Genomic DNA, 23,873 nt, shown 5'->3' with positions numbered 1-23,873 from the left:
TCTGTATTCGCAAAAAGAAAAGGAGGACTTGTGGCACCTTAGAGACTAACCAATTTATTAGAGCATAAGCTTTCGTGAGCTACAGCTCACTTCCTCAGATGCATATCGTGGAAACTGCAGCAGGCTTTATATATACACAGAGAATATGAAACAATACCTATTCCCACCCCACTGTCCTGCTGGTAATAGCTTATCTAAAGTGATTTCCAGCACAAATCCAGGTTTTCTCACCCTCCACCCCCCCACACAAATTCACTCTCCTGCTGGTGATAGCCCATCCAAAGTGACAACTCTTTACACAATGTGCATGACAATCAAGCTGGGCTATTTCCTGCACAAATCCAGGTTCTCACATCCCCCCCACCCCCATACACACACAAACTCACTCTCCTGCTGGTAATAGCTCATCCAAACTGACCACTCTTCAAGTTAAAATCCAAGTTAAACCAGAACATCGGGGGGGGGGGGGTAGGAAAAAACAAGAGGAAACAGGCTACCTTGCATAATGACTTAGCCACTCCAAGTCTCTATTTAAGCCTAAATTAATAGTATCCAATTTGCAAATGAATTCCAATTCAGCAGTTTCTCGCTGGAGTCTGGATTTGAAGTTTTTTTGTTTTAAAATAGCGACCTTCATGTCTGTGATCGCGTGACCAGAGAGATTGAAGTGTTCTCCGACTGGTTAAGTAACTGTAACTTTAGGCACCTCAGTCAAAAAATTTTAGATTTTCAAAATCCCTGCTCAACTGCTATAACCTTGTTTCCTGGCACCTAAGCTTCCAGTGATAAAGTTCATTAGATGCCTAAAAATCCACTGCTAGTCAGGTACACAGCTGCTTCAGTCCAGGCACCTCGCTCAAGCCTAAACCCTGGTGGGATCCTCCAATTAGGTATTGCCCCACTTATCTTGCCTAAGGGGCCCAATGTGGTAGACTTGCTCAAAGGCCTGCCTGATTTGGAGCATGAGTTTGAACCTGCATGTCCCATTTCTCAGAACAGACCCCTAAATATGGGATATTCTGAGATAGGTGTCTCCCAAGTGTGTGAAGATGTTTTACTTCATATAAATGTAAAGTTAGTAAAAGAAGACAATCCTTTGATTTATACAGAGAAAAATAAAACAATGAAAGTCTTTTGAAGGTGAATTGTTGTTACTTCTTCTCCCTCTAATCCCATATCAACTTCACATATCAAGCTGTATTTGAACAGAAAAGATTAATCATTGCTCATTTTCTTACAGGCAGGTGATATGATAACAGAATTGGAACCTGTAGACGAAGACTGGATGAGTGGAGAAGTACAAGGCAAATCTGGAATATTTCCCAAGAACTTTGTTCGAGTTCTATAGGCATCATAAGGATGGAGTCCAGTTCTGCTCACTAGGCATATGGAAGCAAATGCTTATCTAGCACAAAGGCACATTATATACTTCAGCAAACAAAGAACTACCATCTTTGTTGTCACTTGAGTTAATACTTTGACTATCAAATATGATTTGCACTATTTTCTCTAGAAAGAGAACCACATCATATATAATTATATTAATTTCCTGAAACATCAACATTTGCCATGACAACAAAACTTTGTAAAGGTTCCACGTGAGCTAGCAAACAGAATTTACACAGGATTTTTTAATAGCTTCCAGCTAGGGAAATTCAATGTGGTACAATATCTTCTTACAAGTTAAGTGAACTGCATTCTAGTAGTTGACCTGATCTGATATTTCATTTATCTTGCATACAATTTGCATAAATTAAGATTGTTTAATAAGCTTTTTAGAAATGCATTTATTTTTCAGATTTAAGTATTACATGTTAAATATGTATACCTACATTTTTTATTTTCAGATTTCACTACTGCTTGAGTTAATATCCTCATTAGCAGTATAAAACAGTTATTTTAGGACTGAAAGGATAAAGGTACCGTTTATTATCTTGCAGAAAAATGTCAAGCCCTAATGTATGATCTACACTTTGTAGAGTTTGTCATTTTATATATGGGATACCAAAGTCTAACAAGAAGGAGGATCAAAAGAATAAGAAAACTTCACTCAAGAGTTTCTCAATCTTTGAATATAGGGCTGAGTAAACTTGAAGTTCAAGGTTTTTGTACTTGTAGAGTTCATAAAAATAGAGCACATTCATCAGTCTTTTTACTGAATGAAGAGTGATTGCTCCCATCCGCCCCCCAACACAGTTGTCTAGTTAAAGGGAAACCTGTTGTGCGTGTTAAGGAATAGATTAGAAATCAACATTTAAAAACAAAACAAAACAAAAACCCTCACCCTGGGATTGGCTCAAGCTAGTGCCCCATGGAGAGTGTTTTCCCATTAGAAACTTCCTCTCTTTCCCTCCCTGATCCTGTCTCTAGGTTTGTCTACTTGCTCGTTGCTTTTTTTAAAAAAAAGATTTTTTTTCCTTGTCAGTTTTCGTTTCTCCTACATAAAACAAACCCAATTCCATTCCCATTTCAGTTTAACTTTCAAACCTGACAGTGTTTCAAATTAGCAAAATAAATTTACCAATCCATTCTATAAACCCACAGCACCCTTCCCCCCAGCTGCCATTCTCGTTTTGTTTTTCTCAGTTAAATATTCATTTTAATAGGAATATTACCCAGTCTTATGTCTATGAGTGAGGATAGCTAATTGAGGTATCCACTAAAAGTTATTTTATATAAATTACATAGAAGATGTAGCATTATAAGTGATCTGTCAAGGCAGAAAGCAGCAGACACCAAGAGAAATTAACCTAACAGGCACACAGATTTTTTTTTAAAGCAAAAACAATGCAAAATTATACAAGTTAAATTACATAGACTAAATAAGTCTCATATTAGACATATTTCCAGATAAGAACAGTGCATTCTGGAAACCAACACTTCCAGAATGTTTGACAATAGCTCCATATTAAACAAGTTAATTGTTAACCCACCTCCCATTCTGGGCCGATGTGTACTGTAAAAAACAAAAACAAAAAATTGTAATCTTTATTATGCTACAGTTTGTTCTATACATGTTCAGTGGCATCCTATTTCCACATGAGCAACTGGCCTCTTTTGTATTCTCTGAAGAACAAGGCAACTGAGCAAACTGTGTGTATATTATATCAGAGGACTAATATATGCAGGTGGCAAATAAAAAAAAGCCAGGCTTTTCAGAATCTCTTTCCATTAGAAAAGCACAGCATAGTGTAAAAGTCAGAGCAGCAAGGTGTTGATTCAGCATTGATCATTTAAAGTTTGGAGACTACGGAGATCTTTTTAGCAAGGTCTATCTTTGATATCTTGATTTAATTTTGAAGTCTAACACAGGCCTCTCTACTTCTATCTCTTATCTTATGATGCTGCTTTCCCCTGGGCTTATAGAAGGGATGCTCAGATACTATAGCAAGGGACTAATATAAAAACCCTAATAAAATACAATAGACATTAGCACTCAAACTCACCTTTTTAATTTTTCGTTCATGGACAAAAAGGATGTTGTTTTATTTTGTGTGCCCAAAAAGTAAATTCTAATTCCACTTAAGAATGATAAACCTGCATGTACTCTGTCTGGGAAATGTCTTGTCCCCTTTCACTTGAAGAAAAAAACGAGTGTTGCTTTATAGTATGGGTATCATGTCAAAGGTTTAAGCAAAATGGACTCCTTTCACCATGGCTATGTGCCAATGCGATTGGTAAACCACCTATAAATATTTTGAACAACAAACTAGTACAAATTTAAGAATTTTTTTTTTTTTTTTAATAAAGACTTACTCAACTTACTTCCTCCAAAAGAGAGACCTAAATCATTGAGGAGGCAGATAAGGTATTAGTGTGCAGTGTTTACTTACTATTGACTTAGGGCTGGTCTACATGAGGGGTAATGAGCGCTATAGTGCACTTCAGAAATCACATGGCTAATGTGCTGTACGTTAATTGGTGTGTGTAGACATTAGTGAACCTTTAGCATGCACCAGCAGGATATACATGGAGACATTAATATGCCCATGTTAATGTGCTTTAGAAATATCACACACCCCCATAGCTCACATTACCTTGCTGTGTAAACAACCCTTTAATTATGTCAGTTCTCTAAAGCTTTGATACAAATATTTTTTAACCAATAGTGCTGAATTCATAGATTTTTCCAAAAGAAAAAGGGTGTGTGAAGATTTAGCTATATTGGCCTATTAATTTTTACTACTTTAATTAAATGAGTGACATCATTAATTTCATACTTTTTAAATAAACATCTGTTTAATTGAATAATCCTTGTATTTTATTTTGTAACTCCAAATACTACATCAGGAAATATAGCAAACATAATACCACTTATGTATTATACTTAATGTTTAAGTCATAAAAGGATAACATTGCTGGAAGCTGCAAATTCAGAACAATAGTGCCATCTACAGGCTTTTTACATTATTGTAGCTTTGCCAGCTCAAAGTCATCGTTTTAAATTTCAGTCCCTTGATAAAATTAAATTAACTGATCTGTTTCGCAAAAAATATCTGCTTTACTGTTAGACAATATCTGTGACCACAAAGGTTTACACAGAAAATAATCTAAAATCCCTGTTGTTTACAAGGATGTAATTCAGCAGAAAGGGGAAATGAAAAGGGAAAGTTCCAGTGAAAGTCCTAAATTACATTTGCAGTTAATATGAAAGATTTATTTTATCTTGAAACTCAACTAGGGACTAGGATTCATTAATATGATATAGAGTGGTCTTCCTAAACTCCAGGCTGTTAGTGTTTTGTGAAATCATCCACAGTGAAAATAGCATCTTTGTGTCAGAACACATTTTTCCATGATTTTTATATATAGTGAATATAGTACAAAATAAAAACTTATATTCTGCAAGTCCAAATTTGTCTCCAGCAATACGGTACCAGTATAAATTAAATTTGTATTTAACCAATAAACTTTTATATGTATGTCTGAGTCACATTTGATGCTGTATTTACCTTTAACTCTCACTAATTCTGATTTAATGAAAGGATTGATATCTTTAAATACATGAGGTCATGTTCAGTTAACATGGTCTATAATGCAATAATTGTTTTGTCTGGTCTACACAGATCTTACACCAGTATAAGTATTTCCATTAGGGATTTACCCCCCCAAAAAAAATCAAAATAGTATACTGGTATAAATGTGCCATACATCAGTAGTCACCATTTTGGAATTAACTGCAGCTTTGTCCCTCCATGGTCTGTTCAATAAACCATGCCTCTAGCAATCATCTCTATTGGAAGTGTCACATGACTAAAGCTACCATTTTGTCACAGAAGTCATGGAATTTGTTACTTCCAAAGACCTCTCTCCGTGACTTCAGCCCCGGCAGGTGGGAGCTATAGGGTCCCACCATCACCCGCAGCAAAGGGAGCTGTGATGTATCCCCACCGTGGCAGGGCAGGAGGACCCTTCCCCCCTGCCACTTCCGCTGTCAGGGAGGGGGCAGGGGGACCCTGGAGCTCTGAGCCACCCCATCCGTTCCCATTTTATCACAGATTTTTTAGTAAAAGTCAGGGACAGGTCACAATTCCATTAATTTTTCTTTATTGCCCAGTTTCAGAGTAACAACCGTGTTAGTCTGTATTTGCAAAAAGAAAAGAGGACTTGTGGCACCTTAGAGACTAACCAATTTATTTGAGCATAAGCTTTCGTGAGCTACAGCTCTCTTCATCGGATCCGATGAAGTGAGCTGTAGCTCACGAAAGCTCATGCTCAAATAAATTGGTTAGTCTCTAAGGTGCCACAAGTCCTCCTTTTCTTTTTTCTTTATTGCCCATGACTTTTACTAAAAATATCCATGACAAAATCTTAACCTTATGCATGACACTCTCCATCCATCCCAGGGATTTAAGCTGCGGTTCAAGGGCCTGCCAGCCTTTACAAAGCCAAGTACATTTATGAATTCTCTAATGCCTTAGTCCTAAAAACAAAATAATAAATTGTCTAAATGAATGCTAAGCTAACCAAATGTCACCCAACTTCCACAGGGGAACGCTGATATGTTCCAAAGTCCTTCAAACTTTTCAGCTGAGTTTGCCCTCTTGGTTAACAGTTTGTGCCAGTTTTTAGATCAAGAACTTCTCAGTCAATTTCAGCTGAGCCTTTATATCAAAAGCTTCTCTGTATCTTCTGGACCTCAGCCAGAACTGCTATATGCAGTTCACCAAGCATTCAGTAGTTCTCTAGAGTTGCTTACCTGTCCCAGGGTCTGCAGTAATTACTCCAACACACACTGGTTTTAGTTCCTGGAGGGAGTTAGCAACCCATGGAGCTAGCATACAATCCCTGGCTCAGAGCTACAGGTAACTTTTATAAAGTTGAAACAATACTCTCAAAGATATTGCATGTGTCTATAGCATCTGTCACACCTGGATGGCTTATCTCCCTTCCCATACAGGAATAAAGCACTCTTATAGTGGTTTAACTGAATCTATACTATTGGGGTTGTACAACATTAGCTGTACTTGAATAATTAAAACAGTATAACTTGAGTGTGTAGGCAAGCCCCAAAAGCAATCTCAGTTGAAGTTGGATTGTTGTAAATAGGTAAAAATACAAAGTGTGATCACTCTTAGGTGTTTGAATACAACAGGTAAAAAGGCTAATAGTAGGAGAACTAGATGGTCCAGGAGATGCGTAACAGGATACAGCGTGTCTTTCACTAGTAACAACTGGAGATTACTATCACCTGAGTGGCCTATATGGAATGGAGGGAGAAGTTTCACTCTAGTTCCCAGTAAACAGGCATCGCTAAAGCCATTACAATTAGCACCCTTGTTAGTAGCACACATAGCAAGGATGGAAGGGTCAGGGCAATTGAACTAAACTTGAACTACCACTTTTGGTTCTGTTTAGACAACTTTGATCCCTGGGACTATCAATCCAGCACCCTGTGAACACTAAATTCATGTTAATATTTTTATTTTGGAAAGAAAGGTAATCATTTCTATTCCACATAATTGACAAAGAACATCAGGTTCATGGCTCTTATTAGATTACCTTGCAGTCACTTCTTTGTAGTGGTATCTTCTAGACATTTTACCAGAATAGCCCGACTTTTGGCACACTTCAGATTTACTTTGAAGAGACCAGCCAGCACGCAGAATATTTTGATATTCCAGCAACTACATCCTGGATAAAGCCTGCAGAAATTTTATAACTGTACCCTCAGAATTCTCTGAACTTCCACCATGCAGTTGTTAAGAATTGAGAACAACTCTTAAGATCTAATTTGGCAAACACCCTTGCCACTGTCAAATAGCCAAGTACCCTGAACTCTTGCAGTTTCAACTCAATTTAATCCTGTTTCAGACAGACAGGTCTGAAGTCTATCAGTTCTGGTATCTGTAAAGTTACCCACTTACTCAAAAAATTTTGGCTGGCCCTGCTTTGTGCCACACAAGGAAATAAGAAGTTTATTTTAACATTGCTACTATCATAATTAAACAATACAGTTGGATGTCTCTTTCTGCTAAATGGCAATCTGGTTTCCCTGGCTTAAATATAATTGTTGCCCTTTTAAAGTATTTAGTAAGAATGTTTCTACCAAGGATTGCAAATCAACCTGCAGAGCTCCCTCAACTCAATTATGCCACTTCGTAAGCTTTGTTTTCTCAGTCACAAAAATCATAGAAATGTTGGACTGGAAGGAACCTTGATAGGTCATCTAGTCCAGTCCCCTGTACTAAGGCAGGACTAAGTATTATCTAGATCATCCCTGGTTTGTCTAACCTGTTCTAAAAAATCTTTGGTGATGGAGATCCCACAATTTCCTTAGGTAGTTTTTTCGGTGCTCAACTACCCTACCCTTATGTTAGGAAGTTTTTCCTAATGTCTAACCTAAGTCTCCCTTGCTGCAATTTAAGTCCATTACTTCTTGTCCTGTCCTGAGTGTTAAGAACACTATCACCCTCCCTATTCATAACAATCTTTCATGTATTTGAAGACTTATGTCCCCCCCTTAGTCTTATCTTCACACTAAACAAACCCAATTTTTTTCAATCTTCCCTCATAGGTCTTGTTTTCTAGACCTTTAATAATTTTTTGTTGCTCTTCTCTGGACTTTCTCCAATTTGTCCACATCTCTTCTGAAGTCTGATGCCCAGAACTGGACACAGTATTCTAGTTGAGGCCTTATCAGTGCTCAGTAGAGTGGAAGAATTAATTCTCGTGTTTATCTTACCACTCCTGCTAATACATCCCAGAATGATGTTCACTTTCTTTGTAACAGTATTACATTGTTGACTCATATTTAGTTTGTGATCCACTATAATCCCCAGATCCTTTTCTGCAATACTCCTTCCTAGGCAGTTTTTCCCATTTTGTATTTGGGCAGTTAATTATACTACACTTTAGGAAGGAACTTTGCATTTGTCCTTATGAATTTCATCCTATTTATTTCAGACCATTTCTCCAGTTTGTCAAGCTTATTATGAATTCTAATTCCAGTCTCCAAAGGGTTTGCAACCCCTCCCATCTTGCTCTTGTCCGCAAACTTAAAGCGTACTCTGTGACCTGGTCGACACTAGGAAATTAGGTCAATATTATTGTGTCACTCCGGGGGTGTAAAAAAATCCATACCACTTAACAATGCAGTTAAACCGATCTAACCCCCAGAGTAGACTGCACCTATCAACCTAGCAACCATGACTCTGGGAGGTGGATTACCTACACTGATGGAAGAAGCCCTCTGTTGGCATAGGTAGTTTCTTCACTGAAACACTAATGGTGTCGCTGCACCACTGCGGCATTTTCAGTGTAGACAAGCCCTCAACATTATCCAAATCATTTATGGAGATATTGAACAGAACCAGATGCAGGACAGAGCCTGACAGGACCCCACTCAATATCACCTGCCAGCTTGACTGTGAACCATTGATAACTATTCTCTGATTATGGTTTTCCAAACAGTTGCGCACCCACCTTATAGTATGTTTGTCAAGGCTTTTTTTCCCCTAGTTTGGTTATGAGAAGATCTTGTGAGACAGTATCAAAAACCTTACTAAAATTGAGATATATGGCATCTACTGCTTGCCCCCATCCACACGGCTGGTTACCTGTCAAAGAAGGATATTAGGTTGGTTTGACATGATTTGTTCTTGACACATCCATGTTGACTGTTACTTATCTTCTAGGTGCTTACAAATTGATTGTTTACGTATTTGCTCCATTATCTTTCTGGTTACCAAAGTTAAGCTAACTGGTCTATAATTTTGTCTTTATTCCCCTTTTTATAGACAGAAAGGTGTTTGCCCTTTTCTAGTCTTCTGGCATCTTTCCCATCATCCATGAGTTCTCAAAGATAATTGCTAATGGCTCAGCAACCTCTTCAGTCAGTTCCTTAAATATTCTAGGATGTATTCAATCAGGCCCTGCCACCTTGAAGACAACTAACCAGTCTCAGTAATTCTTAACTTGTTCTTTCCTTATTTTAGTCTCAGATCCTACCCCATTTACTCTGATGTTCACGGTGTAGGCTTTCTGCACCTAGTACATGGAAGACAGCAGAGTGGGTCTAGTGAGCAGTCGCTAGTTATTTCTTTCCATGCTTCCTTTCCTCCATTCCTATTGAGAAATCCATTCCTATTCAGATCTACTGAAAGCCCTCAAAGCATGGTAATAAAGTACTAGTACAACACTGCCAAGGATTTCAAATGAAGTATGAGTCCTGGTGCCAAAGTCTGAAAGATTTATATTGGAAGTGGGTATTAAAAGGAATATAATAATTGGAAACTTACTTGAAAATTTACTATAGGCCACTTGTTAATTTTCAACTCCACTGTAGAAGAGTTTTCTGAATGCAAAAGGACAAAACTGACAAGGAGATCCTCTGAGGAGCAGATGTGTTTCTAGTGGTGTCCTGCAAGGATCTGTTCTTTGCCCTCCACTATTTAAAATTTTTATCTATCACCTGGAACAAAATTAATAAAGCTTGCAGATTACACAAAACTTGTGAAAGTGGTAAATAATGAAGATAATAATGATACCTTGACCTGAGTCATTTTATAATGACTTTTTAATGCAGCCAAATGTAACATCTAGGAACAAAGAATGTAGGCCATACTTACAAAATGGGGGACTCTCCTGGGAAGCAGTGAATCTGAAAAAGACTTTGGGGTCATGCTGGATAGTTAGCTGAAAATGAGCTCCCAGCACAACACTGTGGCCAAAAGGGTCAATGTGATCCTTAGATGCACAAACAGGAGAATAGTAGAAGTAAATGGTAAAGGTTATTTTACCACTGTACTGGCACTGTTATGACCACTGTTGGAATCCTATGTCCAGTGCCTGTGTACGCAACTTAAGAAGGATGTTGATAAATTGGAGAGGGTTCAGAGAAGGGCCACCAGAGTGATTAAAGGATAAGAAAACATGCCTGAGACTGAGTTCCTTGTGTCTCACGATCTTGAGTTTATCGAAGAGCAGCTTGAACAGTGATCTGATCACAGCCTGTAAGTACCTACGTGGGAAATAAATACGATTATAGGCTCTTCCAATTTAGCAGAGAAAGGTAACAAGATACACTGGCTGAAAATTGAAGCTCAACAAATTCAGACTGGAAATAAGACAATTATTTTTAAACAGTGAGGGCAGTTAACCAATAATTTTGATAAATTCTCCATCACTGGCAAGTTTTTCAATCAAACTGGATGATTTTCTGAAAGCTAAGCTCTAGACAAACAGGAATTATTTTGGGGAAGTTCTATGGCCTTTGTTACACCGGTGATCAGACTAGATGATCACAGAGGTCACTTGGGACCTTGAAATCAATGAAAGGGCATTGCAAACAGTATCTTAAAATCAGAATTATGAATGACTGTGCCTTACAGAATTATAGAGAAAGCAGTAAACTGCCCATGGAGTTAGAATGTAGAGAAGTCCATATCTGTTGGATAGAAGAGCAACAGAGCAAGTGGAAACCTGTGAGGAGCATAGCAATATGAGTGTTCATACTTTGCTGCTATTTACATAGCATGGAAGACTTCCTTTGTTTGCTTTTCTTGTCCCTACACAAGATCCCAGCAAACAGAAGAGGTTTACTTTCTACCACATAGCGGTGTTAACAAATAATGGGCCAAACTAATTCTTGTGTCAATCCTCCAGTCACTTCTTTAGAATTACAGCAGGAATTAAGTTTGGTCTAATGTTTGTACAGATTTTAGAGATGTAAGAGTGCTAATTTATCAATGACTGTATTTAGGTTGTGCAAAATCCTCATGCAGGTCTGACTAGCTATATTAATATAAATTTATAGTGTAGACCTGGCCTTAGATTCTCTGCTTATGTTACTTTATTGGTTTCCATAACTGGATGTTAACACCTGTGTAGCATGGCCTCCATAGCACACTATGTCTATGAGGAAAATCTACTTTTCACCCAAAATCTGCATTTGTTTAGTGTCTGCCAAATCCAGTATTGGGCTTTCTCTAAATGCAATAGCACCTACAATGCTTACTTTAGGACAAACTGATCTTGGACCCATCAGCAGAAAAGCCAAAGTAAGCAGCATAAATTCAACAATGTTCATGTACTCAAGTATTTTGGAATTCCTGGAGGTCAGTTAAACTCAGATGTACAGAATGTGTTATGAATCAGTAACAAGTCTTATTGTAAAAAAGACAAACCCTACTTTGAGCCACTTTCATAATTGTTTAACTATACCCACATAGCAAATAGGTCAATTGACAAAATGGGAGTATTATGATTAACTGGGAAAAAACCACACCTCACTCTTAACTCCTATAACGTGCCAACAAGTGATTATTTTATCAACTCAAGCGTAATCAAAATAGGGCACTTCACAGTAAGTATCCACTCACTCTTGAGCCAAAACAGGGGAGAATTAGAACACGTTTGATTATTTCTGGTGTAAGTTTAAGTGTATATCAAAGTCAGGAACACTCAATCATTGTATATGAGAACAGTATAAAATCTGGTCATTAGAAAGGTATTGTACAGAACATCAGAATTAGATGTGAATTATCAGAATAGACAACTGTGGGGTAATAAGGAGGGGATAGTGACTTACCCTAATTAATGCAACTCATTTTTTATACCTTAATGCAGAATACCACCCAGCTCTTATTTAACACTTTTCCACACAGCACTTTAAAGGAGTTAAGCATCATTATCCCCATTTTACAGATGGGAAAATGGAAGCACAGAGGTGAAGTGACCTATCTGAGGTCACCTAGCAGCCCAGAGCTGAACTAAGAATAGAACCCAGCTGTCCCAAGTCCCAATCTATTTTTCTGTCCACTAAACCACACTGCCTCCTAGAGACAGTTGGTACAGTCAACTAGGATATGAGATTTAGACTTACCATTATCCCAATGGCGAAGGTATCTAACACCCTCTATGCAGGTGTTGAGTTCCCAAGAAAGAGTTCCACCTCTTCCTCTTGGACATATTTGCCTCAGAATTATTTACATAATTATCAGGCTATCACAAGTGGTTATTCTTGAACTTTCTTACAGGATCTTTTGAGCCACTTTCCTTCCCCTTTGAAAACACAGCATGTCCCTCTGCCAACAAGTCACTTGCATTAGTTTTCCCAACAGGATCATAAGCAGCTAGGAACAAAAACCAGAAGCACATGCCTCACCACTGAGCCAGATAGTGGGCGGTTGTGTCAATTCCACTTGGTTCTTAATGTAATTTTGCAGTATCAAGTTGGTGGTAAACATATATGGGTTTGATTTTAATTTAAAATGTTTTATAAATAGAGCTAAAGATTAAACCAGATTAACATTATGACTATTGTAAACAGAAGAGATACAACATTTTTTTTTAGCTAATATGTGGATATTTATATGGTCACATTGAAGGACAATAGTTCAAGTCTAGCATCTTGCATATTAAGAAATTGGTAGTCTAGTCTTCCAAACACAACTACATGATCTTCAAATTTAAAAAAAAACAAAAAACTGGAACACAGGATTGGTAAATCAAACCTAACAAGCCTGTCCCCCTCCCAACTTTCAGTCAAAGCTGCTTATAGTTATATTAATTACATAACTTGTAGACTCATTTCACTAGGGAAAAACCCAGCCTCATTGAAGGAGTTATTTTTGGCGTGCTGCTGCTATCAGTCAATTATACTGTTTAAAACAAAGTACTGGAATTCAGAGCACATTGTCCAGATAATAGTATAAGACTGAAGGATTTGGAAGAGCTCTTAAGAAATCATTTCAGAGCCTTTACATATACCTACTGCTAGAAAAAGCTAAAATAGTATCACTAAATCATCCTAAAGAACAAAAAAACAAAACAAAAAAAAAGAGTGGAATGAATATAGGTTTAAGGTTGATTTCTGGAGTTTGGAAGTTTATTTGCGTCTTATTAAAGTATTTCTGCTTCAAATTTATTTCACATAATGGGAACTATATTGTATGGTACTGTATTTGTGAACTTACATTGCAACTTGTACTGTTTCTTGTAATGAGAAAGTGAGAAATCTTCTTTGTACACTATTCCTTTGAAAACAGGTTAAATTTTGATTAAGAGTATGTTTCCACAATAAAATAGTTGTGTTAACACGCATTTTGGGCATCAGACAGCAAAACTGCCTATTGGAAAAAGTTACCATAAAGTAAAATATCACCAAAAGTATAAATTTTAGAATCTAAATAAGACCTTAAACAAGAGTGCCATCTACTCTGTGTAAACCTTTAAAGACTCCATGGAAATTCAAGTCCTTGGACAACATTTCCTCCTTCCTCCCCCAGCCACCCCACTGTGCACCAGGTGGCTGGGTGCTATTTCAGACTGCTTTGAGAAGAAAGGTACTATTAAGTGTAAGTTAGTGCATGTGATCAATGCTATGTATTCTGTATGTAGACACAAAATAAGCCTCTTTTAGTTCAGGAACTCATTAGAAGAGGTTTGGGTTTTAGATGCTCAACTCTTTGAAATTCAACCTAGTACTTTTAAACACCAATTTCTAAAAAGGACAACCAACCTGCTCTCTCCTAACTGAGATAAATTAAGAGTCAGAGTCCATACTAGCTCACATCTTTAGCACATGAAGCAACAGCAGTAAGTGGCATACTTATTAAGGGTAATAGCTATAAGTGTCCAGTATATTATACCACATATGGTGTAAGTGTCTAGTATCACTGCATGAAACCAAATACTACTACTGCTGTATATTAAAATTTTTTATTTTTTGCATCCATTTTTGATTCTAGACAGACTCTTGCACAGGGGGCTCATATCCATCGGCTCGCTCTACTTTAGCGCCTGTCTCATCCCCAGAAGGTTTTCCAGTGCCACCACCTTCACCGTGCAGTTCCATCAGCTTGCCCACTAAAAAAGCACAATATTGCAATTGTTAAGAATTGAGTATTTTTTGTATTAAATTCCCCGTCATCTCCACACTGCGAGACAAGTTAAATGATCAAATCATTTAAATAGGCCATTTCTATGTATCAAAATTGTACCACGGCTAAATCAATAAGACTTGCCCATTTAAGAGTGCCCATACAAGGAGGTTGCACTGAGTTACTTAACTTTTGTATTTAGACAAAGACATGAAAGCAAAAAGAGTTTTGTTTAATTAAAGTCTTTCAAAGATGCCATTAATAACTCAGTCCTGCATTACATGGGAATGTCAGAAAGTGGGAAAGAGTATAATCATTCAGTGTCATATGGGACCGAAACATGTTGTCATCATTCATTCCCAAACCAAAACCATCCAACATTTAGTTGCTTCTTTTCGGCATTTATATTTGGGTTCTTAAAGCAAGAACAAAAATATTCCAAAATGAAATATCATTTACAGGAATTCAGATTTGTTACTGAAGTCTCAGACTGTTAGGATAAGCCATTTATCAGTTTTAAGCATTCAAACATACAATGCTGCCTTCAGAAGGCTCCCTCAGTTCCAAAATCACCGAACACATGCTTTGAAAATATTGCTTTAACTTCGCCTACCACTTAGTTAAACTCCACATTTAAGCAGAAATGAACTTACATTCAAACTTGGGCTTCTTAAGCATCTTCACTTTGCGGACATACACATCATGAAGAGGGTAGATGGATTGACAAGCTTTTTCTATGTCTTTGCCAATGCTGTCTGGGATCCTGAAAATAATCAAAGGTTTTCAGTATTAGATTTTCAAGTGATAATCAACTTCCTGATCAATATAATATATAAAGTTCAAATTATTCAGTATTTAATATTCTCAACAGTAGTCTATCCTACCTTCCCTCATAGACTTTAAGGTCAGAAGAGACCATTATGATCCTCTAGTCTGACCTCCTACACAACGCAGGCCACAGAATCTCACCCACCCACTACTATGAGCGAGTTAAGAACTGGAGTCTTTATAAAACTAGACATTGCTGAAGTCTGCAGAAAGATCTATGTGTCATGCAGTCTTTTCACAAATTCTGTTTTTACATTTACATAATCAAACAGTTTGGTGGAGGTCATATGTGGTGCAGGTGGTAAGAGTATGTGTAGGGGGAACAGTATGTTGCGCTTCCCATAATTTTGTTAAATATTTGGTTCCCCAACAAAAGTAGTTGTTGAGCCCTCAACCAGGAATGAAAATGACTGAGGCTCCTGTTAAATTGTTTTATAAGATAGTAAGTTATTAAATTAGCAAATATTAATTAGTACATCCAGATACTCTAGCAATCAGATTCTTCCCCTACTACTGCCCACAGACGTGCTTAAAAAAAAAAAGCTAACAATGATAGTACTGTCCTCACAGAAATTTAAACTAAGTTAATACATGAATTGCTATTAAACCCTCTTTGTGACTCTGTAAACCAACACTTAAACTCAATTAAACCAGAATAGAATGGCAACTGATTCCCAAGATAAAACTTGATTAATAACAATCAAGACGTACAGCTTATTAACAACTTCTTTCAGGTCATTAGTCTGCACCTCCCGTGTCATGATTTCCATCATCTTCTTGCGAATTTGGCGGACCTGCTGGTGCTGGGCATATGAGGTCTTGCGAATCTGGTTATTGCGCTTCTTGGTAAAACCTACGCAAAAGAGGCGCAGTAGATAGCCATCGGTAGTTTTGACATCAACATGGGCTTCAATCATTGTCTAGAAAAGAAGTTACAGAATACATTTGTCCCTTCTAACATCACAGAAAGACACCACAGTGAAAGTGTCAGACCTTCCTTAAAATACTCTAGTGTTGCTGTCACTTGACCCCAACATTAAGGTGCGAATAGTTAGCCCCTAAATTATAAATTCTACCTAATATTAAACTGCTATTGACACTTCCAATTCCTAAACACGGTTTGGGAGGACACTAACTGATGACACCAGCAGCACTTCTTACATCTGGCACCTTAATAATGAGCAGACTGAGTAAAGGAGAGATAATTCAGTTACACTAATAATAGCAGTGAGCACAAAGGTGTTGATTCTTATAATGCACCTCCTCCATCCCAGGTTGGGATTTTATACACCACCCTTGCTATTAGTGGGAAGTCTCTCCTTGCCAAGTGGTTTCCAAGTTGCCAATACCAACTTTCCCTTCCAGCCCCTCTCTTTTTGTATTGGGACTTCTACTGAACACCCCAACTCTCTGCCTCATAAGCAGGGGCAACTTGGAGCCAGTAAAATCCTACCTTGCTTTTAGTCAACATCCATTATTTAGTTTTACAAGCACAGTAACATCCACCAATTAGAATAAAGACATTTTCTGTGGCTTCTTAAATTTGGGATGAGGATGATGTCTACATCCTGTATATTGAAAGTTTGTATTTAAGTGTAATCTGACAGCCTAGTAACTATGATACGTGCAACAAGGTGTTCTGTTTCCTTAAGGTGCCTTCCCAAACCCTGCCGTTCTCACTAATGACAGAGGTCTCAGGGATTTGCTTCATAGTGTAGCTGCCCCAGTGGAGCCAATGACAAACTAACTACAACAAATGTAAATAAGGCCTCAGAAATACATTTTGCCTTTTAAAAAAAACAAAAACAAAACAAAAAAAACTAGGCTTGAAGTCCATGTGCTCGAAGTATTGTGTACAATTTCTGCAACTGTGTGCCTCTGCAGGCAACAGAAATTGCTGCAGATGCTGGTCTTTAAAAATGTGACCCTTAAGCTTTATCTTATTGGTTTTCAAAAAGAAAAAATAAGCAAATACCAATCAATAATCAAATACATTACTGGCTGGTCTGATCAAGTCAAAGATGAGCCTGCAAACAGTATCAAAGATCAAGTTATTTCATCTCAATTTTTAGAGGCAGTTTACTGTCAAGGTAGTATTTTTGCAGCTTCACAGATACATATCATTACCACTTACCTGCCATTTTTTGACCATGGAACACATCTTGTCACGGGTGAGGTCCATTCCATGGAAGTTGGTCAGACAGTTTTTGCCCTGAACATCCTCTGTAATCAGCTTGAATTTACGGAAGGCAACTTCATCATTCTGCAGATCAGCAAGACTCACTTCAAACACACGGCCCTTAAGTCCATCAGAGGCAATTTCTATAAGTGTATGAAATAATATTTTTATTAAAAATTAAAAGAAGGACTAGCTGATATGAATTTATAATATAGCGGACCTTCGCTAGAGCACGCATTGCTATAGTGCAGCTTCACATATAGCGTGGTTGCAGCGATGGATCCCAAAATTAAATATTTAAATTGGGATCTATGGTAATATGGCCCCCGCAATAACACGGTACCAAGCATGGATCCCAAACCCCACGTTCTAGTGAGGAGACCACATTAGACTTGAACACAAATTCATGTAAGTTTAGATCTACAAAAATTTACTTTAACTTCAACAGTTGCAGAGACTTTTTTTTGTAATAAAGTTAGTCAATGAACTAGTAAAGCATCAATACACAGCAGTGAAAGACACCATGCTGTGCCCCATATTTAAAATTCAAAAAATAAATTCTATGGTCAGGCCTGAAGATTCAATCTAGATTCAGCCAACATTTAAAAAAGGCATTTAGGTGTTGGTGCGCTCAGTGCTGCAATACCTTTAGAAACTGGAGTCAAAGTGTCTTGATAAAAGTATACATATAAAAATGTAAGAACTAGGTTACTTTTTTAACATATATTAAAAAAACATACGCACATGCAAAATAAGAGCTAAAGACATAAATGATTAAGAAATGAAATTAGGGAGCAGAGCAAATTACAAGTCTCATTACATCTCTTAACAGCTATACCTCTGCCAATGCATGACTGACCTTGCAGTAGCTTCTCTATGTCCAGTTACCAGGGGACATTATTCCATGATCTGCTAGATTTCACTTTTATGAATCATATGACGACCAAAGTTTTCCTTTCCTTAATTTCATTCCATTGCTCCTAATTATACCCATGCTAAATAATTCATGTCCTCCTTTGATATTTAAACCCCGTAACACATGTAAAGCTGGCCATGCTGCACACCTACATTTACATAATTCTGTTGCGCTTATCCAGATCCCATTGTTCATCTCTGAATAGTAGAGACTAAGGTTCCCTTACCTGAATATAGTATTCCAAGTTTGGTGTCACCTGATCATGTGAAAGATAACCACCTCCCTCTACTTAGGGGTGCCTCTGCACATACACCGCCCAAAAAATTAGTGGTTTTCACTACCCTATACAATGAAACCCCACATATAGAGATCTGCCCACTATGTCCTTCCCAAGATCTTTCTGCATCACTGCTTTCCAGATCTTCCTCTCCTATAAAAGATATTAATAATTTTTTGTCATTTTCCCCATATGCTTTAAATAACTTTAAGTAATTTCCACCCCAGAATTCTAATCTTTATTGGGTCTTCCTTTGCATTTCAGTTCCACAGATTATCCAATAGCTTCCAATAGAGATCAGTTAATTCATCTTGCATGGGCAAGAACCAAACCATATTCTGTATGTGTAACCCGATTCTGTCTACTGGAAACAAAAGCCTTAGTACTACCCAACAAACAGTGAGGTCAAAACACGTTTTTTTATGTCTGTCTATCTATCCTATAATATTGCAAATCACATTAGTTTAAGCAGGAACTGCTTAGAACTTATACTGCATTGCACGGTCTTAAAAAACAGAACAAATTAACAGATATGAAGCGTTACCGCAACACATTAGATACTCACTGGTTCCTTGGGTCCTGGTGACGAGTGTCTTCCCAATGTTTCGGATATTAAACATTGCAGGTGCCTTGACATCGTACCAATCCTTCTTTGAGAAGGGATCGACCCTTAATTTACCAAAAAAAAATATTTCCACTCATTTTTTAGATTAAATCTGGCCTAAAATCTGGTCTCCTTCCTCCATATTTATCATGTACACTGTTGTACAGTTACCAAATACTTCAAATACCATAGGCGACTGCAATTTACGCATTCCCAAATTAGTGCAAACTTGTTTTCTTATTATCAGCATAAGCTTGCAAACACCAATAAGTGATACAAGCACTGGACCAACAAATAAGTAAACTGATCCATCCCAACGTGCTGCTCAGTGTTAGCCCTCTAGGCCCTGCACTTTCAGGGACAGTCAGAGACAAGGACCCAGCCCACAATATCTAGCAGTTAGGCTCTGTCCCACCTGCACTGGGATGGCGCCGGAGCTGGGGACAAATCAGCAGCCGAGCTGCAGGGGCAGCCAGAGACGGCTCCGCACAGCACGTGGGGCAGAGGCAGCCCGGCTCCCTAACTCCTATCTTCCCCCAAGAGTCACAGCCTGGTGCTGGGGTGGGGGGCTCCGTGCGGCCAGGCCCCGGCCCCCCACCTCGGGCAGGGGGATTCACGGCGGAGCAGGCCCCGCCCCTGCCGCAGCGCCCCCGTCCCGTGCAGCGGGGGCCGCGCGCGCGCTCTACAACCCTCGCCCCAATCCCAGGTTTGGCCGCCGCCATGTCAACACCGCCACCGCCGCGCCTTGCGCCGGCCGCCTCAATCCGCCCGGCATCCGGCGCATCCTGCCGAGCCGCCGCCCAGCAGCCCCCGCGGCGGGGCCCCCGGCACCCCTCGCCCCTGACCGGCCTCGCTTACACTTTCTTCTTAGCGCCTTTCTTGCCGCCCTTGGTGAGGCGCTTGTTCTTGCCGACCGCCATGGTGCCGCCCTGGAGCCAAAGAGGCCGAAGCCCCCCAGCAACGCGAGATTATACGAGAGAGGTGAGTCTCACGCGAGAACTCCGCCTACCGACCTCTCGCGAGAAACTAGAGCGGAAGGGGCAGGGGCAACGCGGGAGAGATCAGCTTCCTCAAGGGCCTGGGGTGAACCAAATGGCGCGGTGGCGGGGGAGGCCAACGTGAAGGACAGAATGGGCTCACCCTAGTGATTCCTTACGACTGGGCGCTGGGGCCATCCTCCTGAGCCAGCTCCCATGGGCCCTGGCGTCGTGGCTACCGCGGGCTGCAGCCCCGCCGGTGCACGTCCCCCCGGCGATGTAAAATACAGCTCTAGAGAGCGGGGGGGGGGAGGGGGTGCCTTGATTTTTGCGCTGCGGCTGCCCCACCCGCCGCCGTGGGCGCTGCAAGCGCTGCTAAGGGTTCGGGTGATTGTCCCCGCTGCTGAAGCGCTCAGCCCCACGCTGGCCTGGCCCCCTGCCCAGGAATGAATTCGGATCCCCGCCCAATCCTCCAGCAGTTCTGAGTCCACAGCTGCCTCCCGCTCAGTTCTTTGTCTCCCCTCCCCTCCCCTCCCCTGTTAAAACAACAAAAGGTCACAAAAATCATAGGAGGGGGTGGGGATGGCGATGGGGCGGGAAAGGGAAGGGACAGACGTACACAAGGTATCTATGACTGGCCGAGGTGGGAGGGAGGGAGGTTGGACACCAGCTACTGGTGAATCTGTACTGACTGTATAGGACAAGACATTCATGTTTAACACATGGCCGGGCCAGATTAAGACTGCCTGGGTCCCTAGGCACATCCCCATATTGGACCCTTTCCCCCAGGGCAGGGACCACCCACACAACAGCCATTCCTGGCAGGGGGCTTCCCCCTTCCACAGACCTCTTCCATCTTTCATGCAGCTGGTTTCTGCCCCAGAAAGGTGGACAGAGATGCCACCAATTTAAGTAAAGGATTTGGGGGTCAGAGGAATGGCAGCAGTGGGGCTCCCCACTGCTGCCATTCCTCTGAGGTGGCAGATGAAAAGAATCACCTGGCCCCCAAATCCTTTGTTTAGATTGTTGGGGTGGGAGCAGTGGTGGCCTCCTTGCACATCAGGTTTCAGAGTTAAGAACCCATGGAGATGCAAAGGGCAGTTCACACCTCTTAAAGCTATTTTATCAGGCTTTCTACAATTGCTGTATATAATACACTCAGTTCATTATTCCAAGCTTGTCTTCACAACCATGACAGCTAGAAACATTTTAAATGAAAGATCACATGGCCCCAGAAGCTTTGGTGCACATATCTATGCCTTAGCCTGACTTGGGCAACACTTCAACATATTTCTTTTCATAGTATAAAAATTATGCATTTTTATTACTAGGTAAGTTCTTGTGCACAGTTGTTGCTGTAATGCAGGACAAAGAAAACCCAATATTGGCTTGATACTGATCTTTGGTCACCAAATAAAGGCCAGACTTTTAAATCGCCAGTTGTCATGGTATGTAGTATATAGGATTGTTTCAGAAAAGATAATCTCCATCTATGCTAGCCTAGTGGGACCCAAATCAAGCCCCCAGATATGAGCACCCACTATTCCAGTCCACAGACACAGAAAGCCTTGTTAAATACAGTTGTTGCAAGCAAGTAGAGTTTGAACTGCCATGAGCAATATGTTCAAGCTGTGTTTCTCAGTAATTTACTTTCTCATTTACAAACTGTATTAGGACAACAGCATGTTTTTATTGCTTCACCATTATTTCCACCCCCACCAGGAATCACACACACACACACCTAAAAAAAAAAAAAAAAAATCACTGGATTTCACCACCACCCCACCCAGAAGGCCAGAGAATATAGTCAGACAAGAAAGAGATGCAGGGGGCTCTCATCTTCATTTCCCTCGGGGATCAGTCTAAAATTAGGGAAATCTTCATTCTTCTCCCTGAAAGACGGGGCACCAGTGTCCAACAAGGGAATCTGCGCTTTTCCTTGAGGTGGGGGAAGAGGAAGGTAGCTGGGAAGCCATACAGCAGCTATCTTTTTTCTTGTTCCCAGCAGAAAAGCTAGCTAGATCTCCAACTCAGTGGTTCTTTTCTGCCCATGTGTTACTGATTGATGCTTCCCTAGTGCAGCCTGAGGTAACTTTAAACTCCCACTCACACAAATAAAGAACAATGCACAACTAGCCAAAATAAATTTCAGTCTTGGCCTCCATCCTGGGACTGTCGGCAGCTTTCTGCATCAAGTTCCAAAGATTATATTCACCTATCAAAAACTTCCTGCTCTCTCTTGCCTGCCCAGTATCTGCAAGAAGCCAGCATCCAAGTCTTGGCAAGACTTCTCCATATAACTTAAGTCTGTCTGCCTTGCAACCCCTTCCCCAAATGGGATTGGAATCAATTTTTAAAGAAGGGGGCTCTGCAGAGAAACAAGTGACTCATAGGAGTGAAGAGGCAGTGGGAGCCCTGAGCAGGCCATCTGGAAAAGGAAATCCCAGTTGGCCTGATGCTGTCAGCCTCACTTATCGTTAATAGAGGCTCCGGTTCAGCTGAGTCACAATAGTACTTAGCGAAGACGTTACCTACGCCAACAGGAGAGCTTCTCCCGTTGGTGTAGGTCCTCTACCTCCCTAAGAGACAGATGCTATGTTGATGGGAGAAGCCCTCCCATCGACAGGATGATCTACACCAGGGGTATAAATACGCCGCTCAGGAGTGTGGATTTTCCACACCCCAAAGTGATGCAGATATCAACATAAGTCTGTAGTATAGACCACAACAGGAGTCAGAATTTCAACGGAGTACTCGTTGAACCCTGAGGCAGGAAGGAAGAATTGGATGGACAACTACAATGTATACCCAGTCTTTGACAGCTAAGAGCCTGCTACCCGCCCCCTGTCCCCCAACTTTTTTGGGGAAAGTCCATTTTATTTTATTACTTTAATATTGGCAAGTAGCTCATCAAAGGGAGCTTTATGGGAACCTAGATGAAACATATCCCATTTGCAGGTATCAACCAGAAACTGCAGGCAGATAGATAAGTGGGATTTTCTTGGAGCAGAAATAAATACTTATCTGCCACTAATTAATAAATTTCTTTAAACTCTAAGTTCTCAACTATTAATAGAAACCAACGAGTACAGAATTAAATGATATTTAATAATAGCCACTATGTACAAGAAGTTTACCTCTTATCACTATTCTCAATGTTCCTATCCAGGACTGAATACATTGCCTCCTTACCAGTATTTCAGTAGTCAACTCATAGGAAATCTATTATTGATGGGGCTTCTATAATTCAAAACTCTCTTCTTTTCTTTATTATACTTTCATCTGATCCATGAAAATTCATGCCAGCAGATGTTAGGTATCCAGTTGCAGTAAGTCCTGTGTTCTGCTTTAACTTATGCAGTCTACATAACACCACAGGGAAGAGTAAGCAAGGTCAGCCATATATAACTTTAATATTAAAGAGTCCATATATGCAATTGGTGATTTGTTAGAATTTCATCTGCCCTGCTGTTCCTCCCCCCAATACTAGAGATCTAGAGCGTCTGTGTATTTTTTCACTGCATGCATCCGATGAAGTGAGCTGTAGCTCACGAAAGCTTATGCTCAAATAAATTTGTTAGTTTCTAAGGTGCCACAAGTACTCCTTTTCTTTTTGTGTATTGAATGTTTAGGCAGGTCCTGGTTTTGAACACACATCTTGGTGTCTTTTTGTGGGGATAAAACTAACTTTGTTCCCAGGTTTTGCTAAACCACCTCCAGACTCTGCCTGAGGGACCCATGCACCAGCAGAGCCACTGAAATTAACAA

General features: G+C 39.9%; 2 protein-coding genes and 1 long non-coding RNA gene across 7 annotated transcripts in view; 2 read left to right on the top strand and 1 right to left on the bottom strand.

Moving 5' to 3' along the window:
* The window catches only part of SH3D19 (SH3 domain containing 19), a 120,434-nt gene extending 115,537 nt beyond the window's left edge, over nt 1-4,897 (top strand). For all 5 annotated transcript variants that reach the window (XM_084626278.1, XM_084626279.1, XM_084626277.1 and 2 more), the window contains one exon: nt 1,241-4,897. In XM_084626278.1, the coding sequence (XP_084482404.1) occupies nt 1,241-1,348 (108 nt within the window). In that variant the 3' untranslated portion in view covers nt 1,349-4,897. The remainder of the gene's footprint in view (nt 1-1,240) is intronic.
* Nucleotides 4,898-14,147: 9,250 nt separating this feature from the next.
* RPS3A (ribosomal protein S3A) lies at nt 14,148-20,146 on the bottom strand. Its single transcript, XM_084626284.1, has 6 exons — nt 19,987-20,146; nt 19,090-19,193; nt 17,287-17,474; nt 15,864-16,072; nt 14,978-15,087; nt 14,148-14,310 (listed from the first exon to the last, which is right to left on the bottom strand). Exons 1-6 carry the CDS (start codon nt 20,046-20,048, stop codon nt 14,189-14,191), a joined length of 795 nt encoding a protein of 264 aa, XP_084482410.1. The 5' UTR covers nt 20,049-20,146; the 3' UTR covers nt 14,148-14,188.
* The window catches only part of LOC311519616, a 25,520-nt gene continuing 21,623 nt past the window's right edge, over nt 19,977-23,873 (top strand). The window contains exon 1 of the long non-coding RNA XR_014711326.1: nt 19,977-20,109. This is a non-coding gene — a long non-coding RNA (uncharacterized lncRNA). The remainder of the gene's footprint in view (nt 20,110-23,873) is intronic.

This window comes from Lepidochelys olivacea, assembly GCF_965140295.1.
Source record: "Lepidochelys olivacea isolate rLepOli2 genome assembly, chromosome: 4".
Lineage (NCBI taxonomy): Eukaryota > Metazoa > Chordata > Testudines > Cheloniidae > Lepidochelys > Lepidochelys olivacea.
The sequence above is the reverse complement of the archived record's forward strand: the minus strand, read 5'-3'. Positions and strand labels throughout refer to the sequence as shown.